The 25,103-nt window shown below is 37.2% G+C and overlaps 1 protein-coding gene across 1 annotated transcript in view; it reads left to right on the top strand.

The window, feature by feature from the left end:
- Window positions 1-25,103, top strand: part of TIPARP (TCDD-inducible poly(ADP-ribose) polymerase) — a 30,951-nt gene that overhangs the window by 2,949 nt on the left and 2,899 nt on the right. The window contains exons 2-4 of the mRNA XM_006867944.1: window positions 18,359-18,527; window positions 19,842-20,002; window positions 24,733-25,011. Coding sequence (XP_006868006.1) covers window positions 18,359-18,527; window positions 19,842-20,002; window positions 24,733-25,011 — 609 coding nt within the window. The remainder of the gene's footprint in view (window positions 1-18,358; window positions 18,528-19,841; window positions 20,003-24,732; window positions 25,012-25,103) is intronic.

Here is a 25,103-nt window from a genome sequence, read left to right as displayed (position 1 = left end):
ATGTAAAAAATAGGAAGAATTATACATTGAATTGTACATTGAGCACCCATGTATCCACTGTTAGGTTCTACAACATTATGCTATATGTATGTTATCACAAATTTGTCCAGCTTTCCATGATTTTCCACTAATCTATCTTGTGTGTGTGGAATATGTAGCAAAGCATTTGCCAATTTTTGTGTGCCTTTAAAAATCCAGTTGCTGTCTCCAACCTTTTGGTTAGCAGCTAAAAACATATTAACCATTTGCACCATCACCCAGGGACTCTGCGTATCATTTTAGCAGTGTTAATTGTCATGAACTTTGCATCTTGTGACTAAAAAGGGAAGCGTGGAACATGATGAAAAAACAGAATAAAACCCAGGTTCAAAGGAATTATACAGATCCCGTGGAAAAAAGTAAGGTCATATCAAGAATGTAGCTAACTGATTATAAATGTGTTTTCTTGATAGTATAATGAATTGAAGATCCTACTTTTCTCGAGTAGCAAAAACTTAAGTTCTAGGACTCCTGTAGGATCAGCACTGGACTGCAAAACCACAAGGTCAGCAGTTCAAACCCACTAGCTGCTCCTTGGAAACCCTTACAGAGTCGATATGAATCGGAACCAACATAGTAAACCTAAGGAGCCCTGGTAACATACTGGTTTATGAGTTGGGCTGCTCACCACAAGGTCAGCAGTTCCAATTTACCCACGGTTCCATGGGAGAAAGATGAGGCTTTCTGCTCCTGTAAACATTTATAGCCTTAGAAATCCTTTACAGAGTAGCTGTGATTCAGAACCAACTCATTAAGTCAGCATTGTTGTTGTTAAGTGCCGTCAAGTCGGTTCCAGTCCATAGCGACCCTGTACAGGGTTTCCAAGGCTGTAAATGTTTACAGGAGCAGAACGCCTCATCTTTATCCTGCAGCTTGGCTGGTAGTTTCGAACTGCTGACCTTAAGGTTCACAGCCTGATTTGTATTGGAAGAGAGAAAATGCTTCCCATTTTATCTTTAAAAATCTCTTAAGTGAATTATTGTCCAGTGTCTCTTCTGTTGCTCATTAGCTAGCACTTCTAATTGCTATGTCAAGGGTAATTAATTTTTTAAATTCTCAAAATCCTTCTTTCTCCAAATTGCAAAACTGTGCAGAACACTGGTCTCCCATTTCACTCTTATGAAGCAAATTTCCAGTCTGTTGAGTACTTCAGCTTCTTGGTACATTAAGTTTCTATCTGTTTAAATTGGTCAGGAAGAAACTAGTAAGATTATTGTCAACACATTATATTCTGTAACAAATGTGAGCTAGGCAAGAGAGGCACTTGATCACAGAAAATTCAGGGACTCTTAGGTGAGCAGCATATTAGGAGTCCTGGTGTCGAGCTGTAGGATAAAGCACTGGACCACAGGGTCAGTTTGAACCACAAGATAGTCAGTTCAAACTCACTAGATGTTCCTGGAAACCCTGTACAAATCGCTGTGAGTCAGAACCGACTCCATGGCACTTAACAACAACAATGCTCTGGTAAGATCACTGTGCTGAAGAACAGACATCAATCCATAAGCCTCCATCATTAGATCAATTTTAAAGAAGTTGCAGTGGGTGCTTAATTTCCAGATGTTGTAATGAAGTAAACTAACGTTTATCTGAACTTGGAATAGGAAAAACATGAATGAATTATTAGAATTACTTCTACTACATTTTTTATGGTAATAGGTGCTAGCATCTGGTCCTGCCCTGATAAAAACAGCAAAATACGTAACTCTTAATTACTAGTAAAGTGAAGTTCTCCATGGATTACAGGAAGAAATGTTTTAAGATTGAAGATCATGAAGTGTCAAAAATTGGCTTTTGGGAAGTTGACCTATGATCATTGCAACCTGGCTTTCCTTGTATTCCAAAACGATGTGTTTCCTGGCAACAAGATGCAGATAACGGCATGTTGAGCCTTGCTGAGAGATTCACAAACAAGCTGAAGCAGCCCAGGTTCACATGGTTACCACATTATTTGGCTACAGCTATTAATCTCTTGTGGTCAGGCCTGTAAAGCTGGTCTATCTATGCAGATTGCACATAACCAGGAAGTGTGTGTTCAGCTGTGTGTATGTCCAAGACAGACTCAGCAGTCTTAGGATTCAGGAATAATGAATGGCAGTTGTTTATTCCACTTGTTTTCGGCAGTTTGTGTGATTTAGTAAATCATTATTATATGCTGTATAATGTCTTTGTGTGAAACTTGGGGGAAGTTTCAAACTGCACAGGTAAAACTCCTTAATTTTGCTTTGATGTACTGAAGTTAACATCTAAATTAATCCAAATTAGATAGATGTTCTGTATTCATTTTATTCCCAAGAATGAAATTAGAAAGGAAGTTGAACTAGATTAGATACATTCATGGGTCCTTTCCTACTCTTTAGTCAAGGTGCTTAAATACTAAAAGCTCATTTTTAAAAGAGGATATCAATAATTATGCTTATTTGGTTCATAGTAATGAAATTATTTTAACTTATTTCCAATTTTGCCATCAGCACAAATAATGATATAATCCCACTCTGCTTTTGTACATCTGCAGATGTTTATTGCCAGCCTCACCTAGAAACTAGCTGTACATATGAACCCTCCAGATTTAGATGCAGAGGCTTTTTGCAAACGGGATTATCCTTGGAGAATTTCCAAATATTGCACTTGTGAAAACAACATTGAATGTTGTGTTTACAATTAAAAGAACACAGTTTAAGCACTCATCCTTAGTGGATATTGATATTGGGTGTCAAAATTAACCAGTTTTAAAAGAGCCTCACTACATATGTGCAGAATACTGTTGTGTGTAATTGAAATTATGACTGTTATATCTTAACTTTAGCGGCTGATTTCACCATTGGTTTTCACATTGTATTGATTTTAGCATGTGCCAGAATATTCTTCTAGTTAGTTATTGCCACCTATTAAGAAGGGTCACATCGCAATCTAATTTTGGAGGTTACCTACAGGTGACGTTACTCGATTATGTCATAATTTATCACAGAGGGTGAGGGTGAAGAAAAAAGTTGCAAACTTTGACTCCATGATTCATTTTTCTCAGAGGAGAGGGTTCTGTTCTCTTTTTGGAAGTAAAGTTTATTTACACAATAGGTTATTTTACAGGGTGGTACATTCAGGAGTCCTTGGTAGTACAAACAGTTAATTTGCTTTGCTGCTAATAGAAAGGTTCCTAGTGAATCCAGAAGCATTATTCTATTTTGGCAAAATTAGTCATTGAAAACGGAGCATAGTTCTTTTCTGAACTATGGTTCACATTGAGTTGGGATTGACTCAGTGATGAGTGTGTGATTTTACGTGCTTAGGTTTGTTCCTGGAGTGTTGGCACAATCTTAGTTTCTGAGTGATTTTGATTACTAATTGTTCCTAGAAGGATTTAAAAAAATCTATTCAAGCAACAATACCATTAGATGATACCACTGAAGCTATGTAAGAAGTTTAGGAGATAAATACAGACTAATAATAATAAAGAACATATACTGTTAATCTGTATAACCTGCAAAGTGAATTTTTTAAACTAGACATACACAAGCTTGTGTTTACCCTTTTGAAAGGTTCCTGACTAAACCCTACTGGAATAGTTAAATTAGTCAAGCTAACTCTGGACTGCACAGCTGTGATGATGTTTGAACTAACTCATTATATGTTATTGATAACAGTGGAGAGTGGAGAACAGCTGAAACTTACTATGCCTTGTGACTTTTTGGTATGTCTTGAATATACACAGCTGGATGAGTTTGAATTTATTTTCAAAATTCCTGCCTAAGAGAAAGAGAGCTCCATAAGCAAGAAGTATGTTTGAAGTGACTTTCAGAATGTGTGCCTTGTGCTTAGGATAAAGCAAACCAATGAATTATTTTTTGTGCCTCTTTATGCTGCTATTTACATATGAAATAAAACTAATTGGCTTCTATCTATACTAATCCAGAGAAGTTACTAGGCCTGTGTAGAGCTATCATGGGAATCAATAGCAATCATTCATTTATTCCCTTGCTAGCTTTTCATCAATAAGCAGATTAGAGTTTTTGAAGCAGCTGTCACCTGGCTTCAGGTTAGGGTCAGTGTTTTCTGATGTATTTATGGTAATGAAATGAACCTTGCAAAAAGCAAAGATTTATAACTTTTAAGTCAGAAAGACAAAGTAGCTTATAAGACTATCTGGCAATCACCGCAAAAGAATTGCATGGTATATTATGCAGTTTTTAATTGAGTTGAATCCATAGCTTTTACTTTGTTGTGAATGGAATGGAACAGTGAATAGCTCAACCAAATCTTGACGACTCAGAGAATGCTCCTAAAATCCTTCCATTTAAGATTGTGAATTTTCCTATGCCCTCTTTTATTTTTAACCTCTTGATTCAAGACTGCTTGATTTTGCATCCTTTGCTGCTGATGATTCTAAGTCACTTTTAATTTGGACCTCAGAGGCGCTAAGCCTCAGTCACGACTTTTAGTTAATAATTACTAGTCTCCTATTGTGAATTTCAGTTGCCTTTTTGTGGAGGAAAAACTAAAGTGCATATATATATCACTTGAAAAGGAAAAAATAAAAATATTTTGAGTTACCGGATAATTTTTGGATGTTTTGGCACGAACTTTCTGCAAGACTGACTGAAATTGAACACTGGTAGGTTTTAAAAGAAACTTTGTAAAATTAGTGGGATCTTTCTTGTAATAAATCTGGGAGTTTTAAGGTAGCTTATATTAGTGATTTTGTAGTTTTGAAAGGCAGCCAAGTACTGAGAGTTGAGCCACTTTCTGTTTCATTCTGAGTGTGCAGTAAACTAATAGTCCAAGATCATGGGTCAAACTGTATCTTGTAATACCATACACATGTATACTGCTCAAAAGAATATACTTCTAAAGTTCACCATCCCTACCAGCAGACAAGGCACATTTTAGATTTGAGGAAACTTCCTTAATGAAACATTTCTTATTTTTCAGATTTTTCGATTGTTTATATGACAATACTTCCTATGAACTAGAAGTTATTTTGCACATAGACTCACCCCTATTTGAAATTTCTTCCTGCAAACCTTAAACCTAATTCATCCCAATCCCTAACACTTTAACTCAAATTTTAGAAGTTATCATATATATTGAATGTAAAATTTCCAATTTTCCTTGCTGACCCTAGCCAGTAACTGTTGCTAAAACAAGCACAGAAGGGAGTTAACTAAGCATTCCTATTTGCGGTTTCTGTGCAACAAAATGTGTCTCCTCATTCTATCTCTGCCCTGTGCTGTTTACTTACTGGTAACACCCACTTGACCAGTAAAGAACCTTTGCATAATAATGAAAGGATAAATAAGCTCTTGGGAGAGTAGGAATGCCTAGAGTAATTGTTCCACAATAACCAGTGACTTGAAAGTATGTGTGTCACAAAATGTTGTGTAGGGAGTGTGTTAGACTACCCTGTGATTTAGTTAGCTGAGAAAAAAGTTAAGTAAATTTGTATTCCTCATGGATTTGTGTAAATAGTTTCACATTGAAACTTAGCATTTTTCATGTTGATTGAAAAGTATGTGTAGCCACATTGTAGGAATTTTTCTTTATTACATTACCTTTTGGGAGATTAAGCAATTCTTGAACTGTTACTTCTTATTTGACATTAAGTCCTTCTCTACTCTTAATTTTTTACCAGTACTGAATTTGTTGTTGTTAAGTTCTATCAAGTCAGTTCTGACTCATAGTGCCCCTGTACCAGGGGTTCTAAGGAGCGACTGATGGGTTAGAACTGTCAAATTGGGGTTGACTGTCTGGTGCTTATTTTACAGCGCCATCCAGGACTTCAAATTTTTACTAGCACTGAATAGCCAGTGAATAATGGTTGAAAGTGGTGGAAGTGGTCAAAGAAGAACTTTACTTACAGTAGTATTTGCTTTCAGAGTTTTGCTTGTACCCTGTGATCTTCACAACTCCTGCAGCTGATCAAAGTGGTGGTGGTGGTGTTGTGAAGTGTCATTGAGTCAGTTCTGACTTATATAGTGACCCTGTATAGGGGTTCCAAGGAGCAGCTGGTGGGTTTGAACTGCTGACCTTGTGGTTCACAGTCCAGTGCTGATCCCACAGCTTAGTGAGAGCAAAAGACACAAAATACTCTATAATTTCCTCCTGTACTTGGACCTTGGTTTCTGTCTGTCACCTGGCTAAAAGAAGACGCTTAAATAGGGGTTGTTGATGTAAAGTGCCGTCGAGTCAATTCTGACCCATAGCGACCCTGTATTGTATAGGGTTTCTGAAGGAGCAGCTGGTGAGCTTGAACCACCGACCTTGCAGTTCAAATGGCTTTGCAGTCTGGCGCATTAACTCTACAGTGCCACATCGGGTGGGTGTGGGATGTGAAACAGAAGGAACTTTACTTGTTTTTATGCTTGCTGATGTTTGGATTGACCAAGCGCTGCCAGATACCAGATTTGTGGGCAAATTTAGTTCAGAGTCAACATTTGGCTCTTAGCCTACCCATAACCACTCAAGGCCACTGCATAATAATGCAAACTCCCAGTTGTGATTTGTGGGTATGTTTGTGTATACATAACATATGTTTGTGTTACTTCTAGATACAAAAGGGAAAAATCCAGTTGTTACTAAGATTCAGTGTCCCATTGTGAGAGTTAAATATAGAATTTTAACCTCTAGTAAATATCAGAAAGTGTTGTTTTGGGTGTAAGCATTTCTAGATAATTTTTATTGCCTCCCCTCAATAGCTGTGTGCTATTTATTTGAGGCAATGTTAGAAAAAATGTTAAATAGTAACAGAAGAAATGACAGTTACTGTGCTTCTAAAACCGAATGTTAGAGTACATAGTTCTCTGAAGTTGGATAAACTACACTGCTATTGCAAAGTATGTTGGAATTGTGTGGCCATGGCTTTGATTCTCATCACCTTGTAACATATTTAAAGGCATGTGTAAGCTGCCAGATATTCCAGCATTGCTAAATGAGTTCCTGGAAACATCAAAGCCAGGTATCAAAAGCCAGCTATATTTTGTGTGCCTGTGAAATTTCTTTAGCAGCAGCAAACATGCCCCAACTGTCATGTCTGTCTTGAGTTGGTAGCAAAAGAACCTGCATATACTGTGCTTAATCTATATCTTTTATCATTATTACCCTCAGTTTGGGGAGGCATTTTTACTTTATATCATAGTAATAAAATAAGAGGGCCTATTAATTGTATAGTTAGTTCACTTAATCAGAATAAGTGTTAATTAGTTTGAGGTCATAGGTTAATCCCTATAGAAACCAAGTTAGCTCTTACAAGCAGGAAGCCAAGGTTCTGAAGTCTAGCCTATCTGGTTAAAACTGTACAGAGTAGAGTCCAGAAATTTTTATATTTAGGTCTGAGTTTTTTATTTTATTGACATCATTTTCTTCCCACTGAGACATCTTTCACCTCCCATAAGTCCTGCCTCATTTAATGACACGATTGTCTATCCAGTCATCCAGATCAGAAACCTGGAACATATCTTGGGCTGTCTACTTTGTACTACTTCTGCCCCAGCAGTACAAATAATAATCCACCACCCAATTAGATTCTCATCCTTAAATACTTGTCAAGTCATCTGCACTGTTGCCTCTTTTGGTCCTTCCCATCATCTGTCTCTCTCAGTTCCAATAGCCAAAAATGGGTAAGTGTAGAATGCTCAAGTTCTTATAAATATTTAACAAATGAGTGACTTTCCATCCTTCCTCCACCTTTTCTCACCCTCTCTTTCAAAAAATAAATAAACAAATCAATCTTCTATAATACTGCTATCAGAGTGATCTTTATAAAAGATAAGTTTGGACCTTGTTCAGAATCCATCAGTGATTCCTACTGCCCACAAAAGCCCTAACTTCTTAATCCAGTTTACAAAGCTCTTCATTATCTGACCCCAACCACCCTACCCCAGTCCAGTCATATCATCTCCCTCACACACACATACACCCTGACCTCTCACATGAACTGCATGTGCTTTCCACACGTTCTCAAGTCTCTGGAGCCTTGGTAGGTTAGGTTCTATAATCGTCTCTCTGTGTGTAGTATCCTGCCTGCCTCCTCTTGTCTGCTTTGGTGGCTGGCCAGACCTGGCTCCCATTTCATCTACTCTAGGACACCTCACTTGACCACTTTGCCTAACCCTTTTCTCATCATTGTTAGGCCTCTCTGCCTCTGGATTGTTCCCAAAGTACCTTTTTAAATTGTCACCTTCATGTTTGTTTATTCTAAGCAATTTATAAATAGATAAATTACCTAAAATGGTTACCTTCTTCTCTTGTATAAACTCAAGAACTATTAATTTGAAAAAAACATTATGTTCTTATTTTCATTTTATTCAGCTCTGTTTATCATTTATATTGTAGGCCTTTTTACTTGCATGTGTATAGTGGCTGAAATATGGAAGCATACTTTTTGATTTGGTGTTGGTGTTCTGATGCACTGATAATGTATACTAGAAACTGTTGAATTTAATTAGCATGTCAAGGTATTTGTTAAGAGGAGAACAATGATACGGTATCTAAATTTTGAGTAACATTTTCAGAATTTTAAATTCTTAAATCTGAATTTTTATAGTGGTATGTCTGTGTGTTTATTAGCAGATTATGTAGAAATTGAATTGTTAATAATATTTCAGTTATTCAAGATTGTTCTTCCCTTACAGTAAAAATGAGCAACCTGTTAAGATTTTTTTTTTAAGAAATTTTTTTGAAGCACCCTCATATATTAATGTATTTAGCAAAACCTAAATCTTGCTGCACAATGGTTATCTTCCATACTTATTTCCTTCTGGGCATCCATCAGTTGGAATACCTATAAGCCAGACAGAGTTCTTGTCTTATCAGGATTAATGCATCCTGCTTTTACAAAAAAAAAACCCCAACACATTCCCATAGAAACTACTGCCATCTCTAACACTGTCTCTCTTTACTGTACTTACTGTTATTTTTGTTGTTGTTGTCATTGTTTGGTGCAGTCAAGTCAGTTCCAACTCATAGTGACAACTATATACAATAAAATGAAACACTTCTTGATCTTGCACCATCTTCACAATTGTTATGTTTGGTCTCATTGTTGCTGTCACGTATCAGTCTAGTGTGGAAGTCTTTGTCTTTTTTGCTGACCACCAGCTTTGCCAGACATGATCTCCTTATCCAGGGACTGATCCTTCATGAGATACGTCCAAAGAATGAGAGACGGAAGTCTGGCCATCCTTGAAGGAGCACTCTGACTGTGCTTCTAAGGCAGATGGATTTGTTGTTTTGTCAGTCCATGTTATTTTCAATTCTTCTCCAGTCTTCCTTACTCTTTGTCCAACTCTCACATGCATATGAGGCAGTTGAAAATACCATGACTTGGGTCAGGTACACCTTTAGTCCTCTAACTGATATCTTTGCACTTGAATATTTTTTATAGATTTTTGCAGCAGATTTGCCTAATGCAGTGTCTTTTAATAATCTTTGATATTCATCTATATTTCAAGTCCTCTTCGCTTCCATTGAGCAAGATTGTGCCATCTACATATCGAAGTTTGTTGATGAGTCTTCCTCCAATCCTGATGTCACATTCTTCTTCATATAATTCAGCTTCTCCAGTATGCTCAGCATATAGATTGAATAAATAAGGTTAAAGGATATAACGCTGACATAAACCGTTCCATATTTTTAACCATTCAGTTTTCCCTTGTTCTGTTTGAATAACTACTTCTTGGTCTGAGTATGAGTTCCTGACAAGAAAAATTTAAGTGTTCTTCACAGTATCATATATAGTGTATTACGATCCACACAGTGGAATGCCTTTACGTAGTCAGTAAAGCACAAGTAAACATCTTTCTGCTATGTGCTTTTAGCCAAGATCTATCTGAAGTGAAGAAGACTTAAAATACTTACTGATGAAGATCAGAGACCACAGCCTTCAATATGGGTTGCACCTTAATGTAAAGAATACAAAATTCTTCACCACTGGACCAATAAATGACATTATGATAAATGGAGAAAAGATCAAAGTGTGGTCACAGACTTCATTTTGCTTGGATCCACCATCAACACTCGTGGAAGCAGCAGTCAAGAAATCTGCACAAGACCTCTTTAAAATGTTCAAGAGCAAACATGTCAGTTTGAGGACTAAAGTGCGCTTGACAGTCATGATATTTTCATGCATGTGGAAGTTAGACAATATGTAAGGAAAACCACAGAAGAATTGATGCATTTGAGTTTATGGTGTTAGAGAAAAATATTGAAGGTACCATGGACTGACAGAAGGACAAACACATCTGTGTTGGAAGAAGTACAACCGGAATGCTCCTTGGAAGGCACCATGGCCAGACTTTGTCTCTCATTACTTGAAACATCCTATCAAGAGGGTCCAATCCTTGGAGAAGGACATGATGTTTTGTAATATAGAAGGACAGCAAAAAAGAAGGAAATCCCCAACAAGATAGGTTGGCACGGTGGTGACAGCAGTGGGCTCAATCATGGCAGCAATTGTGAGGATAGCACATGACCGACCAGCTGGTGCTTCATTCTGTTGTGCATAGGGTCTCTGTAGGTTGGAAGAGATTTGACCTAACAACAACAATCTGACATCTGTAGTGATATCTTTCATTACACATCCTCTTCTGAATCCAGCTCTTCTGGCAGCTCCCTGTCATTGTACTACTGTAATAGTTTTTAAATTATTCATGTGATATTGATGAGATTATTCGATGGTTTCATATTCCATTATTGTTGTTGTTATGTGCCATGGAGTCAGTTCTGACTCATAGCGACCCTGTACAGGGTTTCCGAGGCTATAAATCTTTATGGGAGCAGAAAGTCTCATCTTCATATTCCATTGGGTCACCTCTATTTGGAATGGATCTCTTCCAGTCAGTTAACCAGGTGACTGTCTTCCAGATTTCTTGGTTTAGGTGAGTTAGTGCCTCCAGCACTGCATCAGCTTGTTGAAACATTTTAATTTGTATTCTGTCAATTTCTGCAGCCTTGTTTTCCACCAATGCCTGCAATGCAACCTGGACTGCTTCATTACTGTTGGTTCTTGATCATATGCTGTCTCCTGAAATGGTTGAGCATCAACAGTTCTTTTTGCTACAGTGGCTCTGTTGTTCCTTCCATCTTCCTACATCATTCAATATTTTTGCCCATAGAACTGTACCTTCAGTTCTTTCAGTTTAAGAAATGCTGAGTGTGTTCTTCCCTTTTGGTTTTCTAAATCCAGATTTTTGCACATTTCTTTATAATCCTGCCTTCTCCAACTGCCCTTTGAAATCTTTTGTTCAGTTCTTTACTTCCTCTTTTGTTAACAGTTGCTTTAGCTTCTTTAAGCTCAAGAGCAAGTTTCAGTCTTTTCTGACATCCATTTTGGTCTTTTATTTCATTTCCTGTCTTTTTAATGACCTTTTTGCTTAATTTATGAATGATGTTCTTGATGACATCCCACATTTCTTCTGGTTTTTGGTTTATTATTATTCATCATATTTTGACTCTGGTGAACTTATTTTAATTTTCTTTAGCTTCAGCCTCAACTTGCATATGAGCAATTAATGGTCTGTTACATAGTCTACCCCAACCTTGTTTTGACTGCTGTTATTGAGTTTCTCAAGTCACCTCCTACATATGTAGTCAATTTCATTCCTGTGTAGCCTATCCTATTATAATAGTTGTGTCTGATGTTGGAAAAAGGCATTTGCAATGAATAAGTCATTGGTTTTGCAAAATCTTGTCATTTCCTGTATTATGTCTGTCATCAAGGCCGTATTTTCCAACTATTGATCCCTCCCTGTTTGTTTACGATTTTCACATTCTAATCACCAGTAATTATCATTGCATCTTGATTATATGTTTGATCAGTTTCAAACTAAAGAAGGTGATAGAATTCTTTTGTTTCAGCCTCACTGGCTTTCAATGGTTGTTGAGTCTATTTGAATAATAGTGTTTGGTATTAAGTGGTTTTCCTTGTTGTTGTTGTTAGTGCCTTCTGTTAGTGTTCGGGTCCTTCTGACTCCTAACGACCCTGTGTAGGGTTTCTGAGGAACAGTTGGGCTGATGAGTATGAGCCGCTGATCTTGCGGTTTCAACAACCTTGTAGTTCAGTGCATTTATCCACAGTGCCACACCAGGACTCTGGTTTTTCTTGTAGGCATATGGTTATTAGCCTATCACAGACAGCATTGTACTTCAAGGTAGATCTTAAAATGCTCTGTTTGATAATGAATGTGATACTTTTTCTCTTCAATTTGTCATTCCCCCCAGCATCGTAAATCATATAATTGTCTAATTCAAAATGGCCAATACCAGTCTAGTCCATTTGAACTCATTAATGCCTAGGATATTGTTGTTGTTTTTGTGTGCCATTACATTTTTGACAACTTCCAATTTCCCTGGGTTCATACTTTGTACATTTTACATTCTGATTAGTAATGAATGTTTGCAGCTGTTCTTACCATTTTGAGTTGTGCCCATCAGCAAAATATAGGTCTCAAGAGCTTTACTCCATTCACGTCATCATGGTCAATCATTTTGAGGAGGCAGCTCTTCCCCAGTTGTATTTTGAGTGCCTTCCAACCTGAGGGGCTCATCTTCTGGCACTATATCAGACAGTGTTCCACTGCTGTTCATAAGGTTTTCAGTAGCTAACCATGTAGAACTGACTAGAAGAGATCCATACGTGTGCCCATTCCAAAGATAGGTGACCCTGTAGAATGCGGAAATCATGGGGCAATATTAATATCACATACAGGTAAATTTTTGCTAAAGGTAATAGAAAAAAACAGCTGTAACCATACATTTGACACAGAACTTCCAGAGGTTCAATCTTGATTCAGAAGAGGACGTGAAACAAAGGAATATCATTGCTGACGTCAGATGGATCTTGGCTGAAAGCAGAGAATACCAGCAAGATGTTTACCTGTGCTTTATCAACTAGGCAAAGGCTTTCAGTTGTATGGATCATGACAGCATTGCAGAGAATGAGTATTCTGGAACACTTAATTGAGCGCATGAGAACTTGATACCAAGAGGCAGTTGTTCGAACAGAACAACGGAATACTGAGTGGTGTAAAATTAGGAAAGGTGTGTTCCAGGGTTGTGTTCTCTCACCATACTTATTCAGTCTGTGTGCTGAGCAAATAATCTAAGAAGCTGGGTTATATGAAGAAAAACATGGTATCAAGACTGGAGGAAGACTCATTAACAGTCTGAGATATTCAGATGATACAACTTTGCATCCTGAAAGTGAAGAGGACTTAAAATACTTACTGATGAAAATCAAAGACCACTAGCCTTACTAGCCTTTGGTATGGGTTGCACCTCAATGTAAAGAAAAACATTGTCACCACTGCACCAATAAAAACGACATCATAATAGAGAAGAGATTGAAGTTGTCAAAGACAGTTTTGCTCAGATCAATCATTAGCAGTTAAGAAACCAAAGGACGTATTTCATTAGGCAGATATGCATGCTGCACAAGACCTCTTTAAAGTGTTGAAGAGCAAAGATGTCAATTTGTGGAATAAGATGCACCTGACCCAACCCATAGCCTTCAGTAACTTCATATGCATGTGAAAGTTGGACAATGAATAAGGAAGACCGTAGGAGAATTGATGCATTTGAGTTATGGTGTTGGTGGGAAATGTTACAAGTACCATGGACTGCCAAAAGAACAAATAGATCTGTATTAGAAGAAGTACAGCCAGAATGCTCCTTGGAAGCCAGAAGGGCCAGACTTCATCTCTCATACTTTGGACATAACAGGAGAAAGGATATCATGTTTGGTAAAGTGGAGGGTCAGAGATGGATTTATACAGTGGCAGCAGCAACGGGCTCAAACATAGCAACAATTGAGGTTGGTGCAGGACTGGACAGTGTTTCGTTCTGTTATGCAGAGGGTTGCTATAAGTTGGTACAAACTCTATGGCACCTAACAACAGCAACAATAAACTACGCAGAACTGGTCCATCTCTTTGCCTAGTCTTAGTTTGGCTAAAGCATGTCTACCATGAGTTAATCTGCTGATATTTAAAATACCAGTGGCATAGCGTCTATTACCACAGCTACATACCTGCCACTATCGTGCAACAAACTTGACAGATGACTGGTGGATTTATTAGACTCTTTTATTTTTATTTGTTTAATACTGTAAAGCACCACCCTTACACCTTAAGACACTATGAACCTGCGCTTATCTCCTCAGCTCATGGTCTGATCTGTCTCACATTGTATGTTATACCTTAGCTCATTTTCCTCATCTCTATGCATCCGTTTGGAGTCCTAGTGTGGCACTGTGGATTAATGCCCTTGACTGCAAAGTTGGTTTGAACTGCAAGGTTGGCGGTTCTAGCTCACCAGCGGCTCCTCGGAAATCCTATAGAGGGTCGCTATGAGTCAGAACTGACTTGACAGCTACTTAACAACATCAACCACATGTACCCCTGTTTAGAAAGTCTCCTTTTCCAATTATCCCACTCGTGTTCCCACTTTCCTTCCAAGAAGTAAAGTGCTTGAAGAGCTCTTTTTCTTTTTTAGTTTCTACACAGCCCTTCACATGTGGTGATAGTTCCCATTATTTAAAATGCTTCTAAAATTCTTTATCTTACACAAACTATCCTGAATTATAATAAAGCCTCTTACTTTTCTGACTTTTTTCCATTCCTGGGTTCCAGTAGCCACCTCCTCTTTCATAATACTTCATGTCTATTATTTGTTTTCTCATTCCTGGAATGTACTTGCTACTGATAACTTTAGTTAGACAGATGTACAGCTTTTTTGTTTTTCATCTTGTTGATTTTTCCTCTTTTAGAAGCCCCTAGAAACTGGGGACTGCATCTGTTTAATTCTTTGTATGTTGCCTAATACAACCCACCAGCACCATTACCACACATAGATGACTCATAACTGCTTTCTGATAATAGGAAGTAATGGTTTGATGAAGAAAGAATGATAGATGTTGAACACTTGGCATTGGTATTACATGCATTTATCCTGATGCAGATTGAGGCGGAGGGAAACACTTGGCTTTAAATTCTTAATTCATTCTCTGTTTAAGAGAGAGCAGGTGGTAAGATTAATCTTATAAAAAGATAATTTAATGTTTTTCAAATTTGTTGATTTGTCTCTCAAGTCTAGAAAAGCTATTAAGACTCAGATAGAGCTAAAACAGTACTTTGATACATCAATCCAAAGAAGATTGATTGTAGTAAATTAGGATTTGTCATTGGAATTTCATAATGCCCTAGGGATTGAAATATACAGAGAATGTAGCAAAAGCGGCAGTTGTAGATGTCTTTGTCTTGTAAATCATTATCTACTGAGTCATAATGACACAGGCTTAAATAGAAATTGCTTGAGTAATGTCCAGAATAAAATCTGACACTTTTAACAGCAAAAAACATTGGCTGTGTAAATTATAATGAATGTTCATGTAATTAATGATTGCTGTTCTAAGAACTCCTAAAAGGAAATACTGAGGATTTGTTAACTTATAATTGGGAAGAGTTGCTAGGAAGATAGTTTTAAAAGGGGGAAATCTGCTTTTAAAACTAGAAATGATCTTAAGAGGGAGAAAGAAGTTAATACCTGTCTTCCCAATGTTAACATCACATTCTCCTAAAGTTAAATGAAAGTTATCTAAGGCATCCCTCATACAAAGTTTAAAGAGTTACAGTTTTGTGTATTTTTGTTGTATTTGTTTATGGTTTTTAAGGACTTCATAGGAAGTTTTCCCACTTGAATTAAACATACTTTTTACCATACAAAGCAGTGATTAAATGTGGTTTTAAAATAAATTTTATTATCTTATTCTCATTTATCCTGGATTGAAATTATGTTCTTTTTAAAACTACATACACACTTTCACGAAAAATACAATTAAAAAAAAAAAAAAAATCCTACCTCTGTCAGTTGTTGTTAAGTGCCATTGAGTTAGTTTTGATGCATAGTTACCTTGCACAGATAGTAGCAGGTGTGGGCTTGAACCTTGTGATTGAACCTTGTGATTACCATTTCAGTGCTTATCCTACAGCACCACACCAGGACTCCATGTGCCATTTAGTACTTTTTTTTATTTTTAGGTAAGAAAGCTCTAATGTCTTTATTAGAGAAAGATCTTTATTAAGTAAGAAAGCTCTAATATCTGGTGTGATGCTATAGGATGAGCACAGGAATGCGAACCACGTGGTTGATGGTTCAAACCCACCAGCTGCTCCTCAGAAATCCTATACAGGGTCGCTGTAAGTCAGAACTGACTTGACGGCATTTAGCAACAACTGGGTGTTTGTTTGTTTTTGCTGTTTGTTTGTTTTTACAAGTTTTGTGCTTCTTGGCACAGATTTGGTATGTAACTTGAGTTGGCTTCCCCCAAAGAATAGAACCTGAGTTTAAAATACCAGTGTCAGAAATCAAACCTGAGTGGCTTCTGATTCATAGTGAGCCCTATAGGACAGAGTAGAACTCACTAAAAGGTTTCTGAGCCTTTAAATCTTTATGGCAGCAGATTGCCTTCTTATCCCATAGACAGGCCAGTGGGTTTGAACCACTAGCCAACACTTTTAACCCACTGTGCCCCCCAGAGTTATCCTTCTTAATGGGAGAGTCAGAAAGATATTTGCCAGAGTGTTTATTGAGTTTGGAAGGACACTATACATCCCTCTTCATGCTGTTTCAGTATTTTTGATAGCATATTAAAAGTGCTGAGGAGAGGCTATAGTATGTAAATTATTTAAATATATGTAAAGAGGTAGTTTTCAAACATCACCAAAGGAATCTTCTTTTGCACAGAATACCTACTAACCATTCTTAAAACAAATGTCCCAGGAACAGAGTTTGGAAATCAACAAAATACATAGGCTAAAATTAGTATTCTTCAGAATCTTGATTTATAGCAAGGAAATAGTAATTGTTGGGAAAGTCTGAATTTGACCTGTACCAGTCATTTTGAATGCTCGCTGGACTGGAGAATTCCATGTGCTACAGATGTCCATTTAGAAACCAACTGTGAGAAAGGGTGACCTTTTCAGGGTTGAGGGGAATGTATTCTGTAATTTAGTCACTCTGTTAATATCTGTGGTGTTAATTTATAAACTATTTAGTTTGTTTATATTTTCATAGGGGAATTTTTGAGCATACACTAAAAGAAAAGAGAGGAGCATAATGAACATTTTGCCAGTCTTAAAATAATTTTAAATGTGCTTATTTTACATAATTCTTCAGATATTTCAAACACTGGATAAAGTTCCGTTTCCAAGAAATTCAGATGTTTTCATTGTACAGTAGCAGAACATTGACAGAATATTCTCAGAGCAAAACCACATAGTCAAATTATTTCTCTCTTCATAGTTTGCCAACTTTCCCCCTTTTTATTATTTGTGTGTGTATGTATATATATGTGTGTATATATATAGTTGTTACATGTCGTTGAGTCAGTTCTGACCCATAGTGACCTTGTATAGGGTTTCCAAGGAGCAACCTGTGAGCTTGAACTGCTGACCTTGCAGTTCAAACTGACTTTGAAGTCCAGGGCATTAACCCACAGAACCACACCAGTACTCACGCACACACATACACACTCTCTCTCTCTCTCTATTGTATATGTGGAAAATGCTGTTACATATATATATGTAACAGCATTTTCCACATGTACAGTTTAGTGATATTAATTGTATTAATCATGTTTTTTAACCACCATGCATTATGGTTGCCAAATTTCACATTGCCATAAACCTGTTGTTCATTGATGTTGGGTGGATTAATAGTACTGGGCCTCATCTGGAGGCTTTTTCTTTACCTCTGTCTTTTATCAGGCAATATTGTGTGTCTTGTGTTGACTTAGGTAGTGACGTATCTGACCAAAAAAAAAAGGAAGCTTCAATAGAAGTTTCTTTTGTTTCACTGTGACTTTCAGTGTTAGCGCCATCCTAACACTTTTCCATATTTGATTGAGACCTGAGTTTGACTGAGACTTTCCCCACTGGAGAATGGGATTATGTTGATTGGTTTAGGCCAGTGATTTATGGGGTAAAATCAATCCTTTCAAAACTGTATGGCTAGAAAATTTGTGGTCTTGTTCAAAAGGGAACATAGGCAGTGGATGATGGGTGGTGGTAGTGATCTGCCACAGAGTTAGTTTCTACTCATACTGACTTACGATTTCCTATGGGAACAGAAAACCTCATCTTTCTCCCATGGAGCCGCTGATGGATTCGAACTGCTGACCTTGTGGTTAGCAGTCCAGTTTGTAATCCACTACGTTGTGCTTTTTATTCAAAGTAAGCTAACTTTGAAAGCTATCCTATTTTTAATGTCCAATGAGATGCTGAGTCATATCTGTGCAAAAGTAATATTAACAGTTTGTTTTTGACTCTTTTAGTGGACAAGAATTTTTGGCAGATTTAAATGCCATGAATGTTTATGAAACAACTGAATTTGACCAACTACGAAGGCTGTCCACACCACCCAGTAGCAATGTCAACTCCATTTACCACACAGTTTGGAAATTCTTCTGTAGGGACCACTTTGGATGGCGAGAATATCCCGAGGTATTTATAGGTTCTTTTTCAAAAAACTGCATTTAAATTTCTTTGTCATTCACTGCCCTTTTTTTTGTTATTTCTTTCGAACTATGAGTAGATAACTATAAATCATAATTGTAGAGCTTATGAATTAAAATTGAGTCTTGTTGATAATACTTAATTTTCCAAAAAATGTATCTTCCTATTAATCTGCCGGTATCCATAATAGAATATCTTTATTATCAGCGGAACAAAATGTTTCCCCCCAAATTTCATCTTATAAAACCAGTTGCCATTGAGTTGATTTCTACTCTCATGTCACCACTGTAGGTAGAGATCAAGTCTTTCCAGTGGTAAATACTCCTCAGACTCAGTGCTACCTGTGGAGCCATTGTAATGAGATGAGCACCGGGATCACTTCAGGCTCTGGCTGGGGACAGATGAGTGTGCTACACTGAGCATTTCAGAAGTCTAGTAGAAAACAAGTCTGTCTCAGTCCCCTGGGAGAAGGATTTGAACATATTTATTAGTGGTGGTCAAGTAAAATCAGTCATGCAAAACTCTTGTCTTACTTGAGCTTACATCCTTAGTCTAGTATAATAATAACAGCTCATCAAGCATAAAGCAAAAGGCTTAAATGAAATGGACTTTCAAGATTTTATACCCCAAAAGTCTGACTTCTCTGATTAAATTCATTTCAAGAATTACAAAAAAGGGAGAACTAACTTACCTATCTATCTTACTTCTTTATAGTTTGTTTTTTTGGTTTAAGGAAATAGCAGAGGAAGAGAACCTAGTATGTTAGTTGCTATAAAACACTTTCTTAAACTAAAATTTTGACTTTTAAATAATCAGTATCAGCCTTCCAAAAAAAATAAGAAGCTATTTGTCTTTTCAGAACTATCCCTGTATTTCTCTTCAGAGATATTTCTTAGACGTAGAACTTAATTGGTTTATTTGAACTTCATACACTATCATCTTTAATTCCTCTTCTAGAAAGTTCCTTAAGAAATACAGACTAAAAAAATCTCTAGGACATTGTCAAAATCTCAACTAAAATTGACTAGTTCCCTGGCCCTCATATTTCATAAGATGTCCATACATATTCTTCCAAACTAGGTGCATCTTTCCACTCTGTATCATCATGCCTTCCTCCCCCTCCGGAAAAAAAAAACCCTACTTACTAAAGGGAATGAATTTGACTTGCTCTATTGGGATTTCTCTGATATTAAGAGGTAGGATTAGCTATTTTGGTTAGTTATTAGTTATATTAACGTTTTTCATATTTTCATAGTGTTTTGTTTTGTTTTTTAACTGTTTTTTGTTTACCTAATGTTTTAGTCGGTTATTCGATTGATTGAAGAAGCTAACTCTCGGGGTCTGAAAGAGGTTCGATTTATGATGTGGAACAATCACTACATCCTCCACAACTCTTTCTTCAGGAGAGAAATAAAAAGGAGACCACTCTTCCGCTCCTGTTTTATACTGCTTCCGTATTTACAGTAAGTGTCCAATGGAAAGTCGCTTTGGTACTCTCATTTATGTAAATGTCCTACTGAATGCCAGAGAGCAAATGGTTACCTCTAGAATGTGAAAATCTGAAGTCATCCAGTTTACTGCTTCAACAAATCGAGTTCAGCTAAGCTATAGTTATTGTTACATCTCCATCTCACTTGATTGTCTCAGCATACCTGGCTGACTATTTCTCTAATGAATTCTACCATCTCACTAGGTGAATAATACAGAGGGTCCTGTATTGTTTTGTTTTTTGTTTTAAAACTAACAACAAAGTAGAATTAACGTTTTCCACAATTAAAAGTAATTCTGTCTGGGATGCAATAGAATTAGCATGGAAAGTTATGTTTTCTGATGAGACCCTTCATGTTACAGGACATTCCAGCCCCGCTAAACTTCTGTGACAAGTGGGGACAGTTCAGTAAGGAGGTGATGATGTCCATTCTTCTTCCATAGGTTTGGGGAAGAATCCACCTTTTCAAATACTTTGCATTTTCATTTGTTAATAACCTAGGCACTTCAGCCTGTGATAGTCACAAAAAGACACCATACTCAGTAAGAATACTTTTTCTTAGTAAAAGTCAGACTGAGTTCAAGTAGGCTACCTCTTTTTCTTTTTCCTTTTTCCTAAGTGCCAGTCCTTCCTTCCTCTCCATAGATGCCAGAAAGTGGGATGCATTACCATTAGCTTGGCTTACCATTGAAAGTATCTCTAGGGAAATCATCATATACTCTAGGCTGATACACCATTTTTAGAGCCTGATTTTGAAAATATTAGACTTGCTTGGCCTTATAAACTTGAAAGGTTCCAAGTAAAAGTGACTAGTCTCTGGTGATGTTTGAGGTGAAGCTGATGTTTTTAAATCCTTACTAGTAGTTTTTTAATTTCAAGCCCAAACTGCATTCCCTCCCTGGTTGTTGTGACAGAACCTTGAATCTTCTTCTGAGATTATAAGGGAAACATGAATAAAATATAAGCAAAAATCCCCAAAATGCTCTGCATCTGTAAGTAATCAGTAATAAAGCATTCCTAGAGATATATTGGACTCCTGGTGAGGCATTGTACAATAAGCACTGAACTGCAAACCACAAGTTCAGCAGTTCAAACCCACTAGCTGCTCCTTGGAAACCCTATATGGGTCACTGTGAATCGGAACCGACTTGATGGCATATAACTTCAACAACAGAGGTATATATTTTCTTCAAAGACTTGATTATGAAAATGTTTGCCTCATAGGTTGTTTTTTTGGTTTTGTTTTTGTTTTTAAATAGAACTAATAATGCCGTTTCTGTGATTTCACTAGCACAGCTGGAAATAGTGTCAGCGTCCAGTAGTTAGGAACATGTTGTCCTCCTACTGAGGTGGGTAGAACTCATTAGTGAAATAGGCAACTTGGCGTGCTGAGCCAATCAAGCTAGATGTAGCTTCTGTGTGAGGGTAAGAATGTTCATTCATGCGCTGCATTGTTGGGGGAGTTTTAATGGTGAAAATGGATTTGTTTAGAACTTAAATCAAGTAATTATGAAATAACCTCTCTTAACCTTTTTTATTAACCTTAGGCTTACTTTGTAAAAGTATAACATAAGCAGCAGTAGAATTAATGTCACAAGTAGGACCTTGCTATTTATTAGACTTAAAAGAGAACAAACATGTCATTCTACTCCCTCTTCCATTTTCTTTTAAAACTTTTCTGTTTTTGTCTTCCTGTCTGGAACAGTGATAATCAGGTATAAAGAGCTCAGCAAATCAAAGAGTTTATGCAGACACTTCAACTAGAAAAGCTCAGCAAGTTCATCGGGGTCCAGTGGTAAATGCAGCACTTCAGATCCTATCTGCCCTAGAGTTTTGTTGTACTGTGGGGCACTTAGGTCACAGAAGGGAGAAAGAGAAAAGGGCTTGGTTCCAAAATCAGATTTCAGAAGTAGATTCCAGAGGGCCTGTGGTCTTAGCCAAGAAGAGAGGTTTTTGTTTTTGTTTTGTTCTGAAGTGTTATTAAATGAAAGGGTCAAAGAGAAATGTAGGGGGTAAAGAGGTCACAATTGTCAAGGAATCAGAGATGCCTAAGAATTTGGAATGCCAGAGGGGGTGATGAGGCCGTGGGAGGCTGACTTAATTCATGAACATGCCTACAAATTTGGCACTTTTAAAATGAGGTTTTCCCTGCTGCTTTTTAATTGGGCTGATAGAAAGAGGAGGTATTCTTTCATATTTTTGGAATAATTGAGAACTGAGTCTGCATAAGCAAACATCTCAGATTTAGGGGTTTGCTGACTCATTTCTTTCAGCTGAAAGGACAACCATCCCATGTGATCACCTCATGATCATGAGAAGCCCTGATAGAGTTTCTTTGGCTCCTCCTAAAAAAGAATGATTAATTTTTACTTCATCACTGAAGTTTGCTTAGGAAATTAGGAAACATCTTTCAATGGTGTTGGAGGGGGGCGCATAAGTGATAAAAGGTGACCTTGGCTTCTGAAAACTCTACAAAAGATCTTGAGTACAGGTGTGATAGAGAGAGAGCCTTTGGCTTTGACTCCTAATGGGGTTGGTACAGTGCTTTAAAGCATACATTATGTCACTGGAATCCCCATAATGTGAATTCTCAGAAAGTAAAGGCACATTTGTAAATGTATCTGTTTTTTTAATCCATGGCAACCAGATTGTAGATGTCCACCAGACAGATGTATAAGTGCATTTTTATGCTTTAGCCCAATTCACATGTTTACTTGTTCAAAGTTAAGGTATTTAGGTGGGAATGGGTGTACTGTATATAATTTAATTTGGTGTTATGGGATAGATAGGGTTTTTTACAGTCTCATCTTCAAGCATGTGTAAGTGAATAATAGACCACTGCGTCGCCTGCATCCCTAAAAAGGGGAAGGGTATATTTGAAGCTTTAATAGAACTGGTTTTGAGGTAGGCATAGTGTCAAGAAGAAAGGAACAAGGTCTCTTCTGTTGTCAAGGTCAGGTTTTCAGTGTGGACTGAAACAACATAGAACCTGTTCGGGGTAAAGATTATTAGGGAGAATGTTAACTTTACTCTCTCAATCCAGAAACCCTGCCCTGCTATTGGAAAACCTAGTGGGCTGGATCTTACTCTCTTTTTTTCAGAATGGAGATAGAGGGAGACTAAAATAAAGAGCCTGTACTCTATGCTTTCTTTGCCACTTCTCCAGAGTAGTGATGGATTTTTAAGGAGTTGTGGACTTTGAGAACCTAATGAAAGACCTCTCCAGAAGAATGTCAGGGCTCTGATTTCGAAAAAGATCTGTGAAGACAAGAACTTTGTGTCTCCTGTTGTGAAGGCTAGAGAATCCAGCACCCCTTTAACTCTTAGAGTACAGCCACTTGAAAAAGAAAAGTTCAGGGACTATAGAAAGCAATTATGTTCCCATAATTTGTAGCTTCTTAATCAAGCCATGTCTTTAAAAATATAAAAGACTGGTGATGCAGTAGAAAGAGTCAGACAAGCCTGGCTTGGAATTCTAACCTACAACCATCACTTTGAAGCTGTCTTAAAATGTGTTTAAATTGTGAAGAACGTGACAAATGGAGAGCGTGTGTGCTAGTATCTACATAGCCCTGAATACAAACTCCCTTTCTGCTGTTTGCTAGCTATGCTAGAGCAAATTACTTAACTGAGTCTCTGAACACCTCAGTTTCTTTGTTTGAAAAGTGGGGAGAACTAAGCCATCTTGCAAAGAAAGCTATTGTGATGAGTTGTGTTAATTCATATGAAGTGTGTGTTTAGTTAGGAGATGGATAAGTTTATGATGAGGGTGATGGTGAGATATGTTCTTTTGAGATAGAAGTTTGTCCACACATTGTTGAAACCTCTTTGTCATAAAGCTCTTGAAAATTCCTGTTAAGCAGACAACACTGCTTCATTGTCACCACTATGTATTGATGAGTATTATAGTACTCTAAGATTTCCTTTCTCTCAGCTTCTTCCCTTTTTCTGTTTTGAAAATGACCAAGGAGTATGATTTTTAAGTATTTAATCAGGCAGAAATAAGTAACTAATGAAAGCTGCTGCTCATTTATATTCATCAAAGGCCAGACCTTAATCTAAAGGTTTAGGATATGATATGCATCCTGGTGTCTAGAGTTTCCAGTGATTAGCTCCATCTTCAGCACACCCAGATCTATAATGTTTGAGTAGGATTGTGATGTCCTAGATATTTTATGTAATCTTGGAAAATGAAGCAAATACTTACCAGCTTTCATTGGATTTTCCAAGATTTTGTTTGCTTTTATGGAGAAATCAAAGTAAACTTAAAAAAAAAAAGGTTATAACATTGTATCTTCTCACTCTTCCCCTTCACACAGAGCCTTTAATGATACCGTTTCTGTTTAGTAGCAGCAAAGTTTGAAGAAAGTTTATAAATTATCATTGCTCCCTTGAAACAGAGTTTCTTTAAATATATAGGTAAAAGAGGAATACAGGGTCCAGAAAGCAAAGATATTTATAAATTGGCTCTTGCTTGCCTTGCAGCAATACATTCCAGAGTTTTCTCCACAGGGAGGAAGTCAGGAAGAAGCTAATAATAGGTTATCCATGTACAGGCAGTATTTGCTTTAAAAGTTGTTTTTTTTCTCTCTCAAATAGATAGCATTTTTTCTTTGTTTTTCAGACAGAAGCATGTAAACTATACAGATTATAATATTAGAGACTAGTATTGAACATTATAACATTCCTTCCTCTCCCTTCCAGGACACTTGGTGGTGTTCCCACACAGGCTTCTCTGCCTCTTGAAGCAACCTCTTCATCACAAGTCATCTGCCCAGATGGGGTCACCTCTGCAAACTTTTACCCTGAAACTTGGGTTTATATGCATCCATCTCAGGACTTCATCCAAGTGCCTGTTTCTGCAGAGGACAAAAGTTACCGAATCATTTACAATCTCTTTCATAAGACTGTGCCTGAGTTTAAATACAGAATTTTGCAAATATTGAGAGTTCAAAACCAGTTTCTTTGGGAAAAATATAAAAGGTAAGTCCATAGTGTGAAAAGTTTAGGAGAGCTTATCTTTAACTCAGCTAATGACAAATACAAGGAGCTCTGGTAGCGTAGTGGTTACGAAT

This window comes from Chrysochloris asiatica, unplaced genomic scaffold, assembly GCF_000296735.1.
Source record: "Chrysochloris asiatica unplaced genomic scaffold, ChrAsi1.0 scaffold00113, whole genome shotgun sequence".
Taxonomy (NCBI): Eukaryota; Metazoa; Chordata; class Mammalia; order Afrosoricida; family Chrysochloridae; genus Chrysochloris; species Chrysochloris asiatica.
This window is presented reverse-complemented; position numbering and strand designations above follow the sequence as displayed.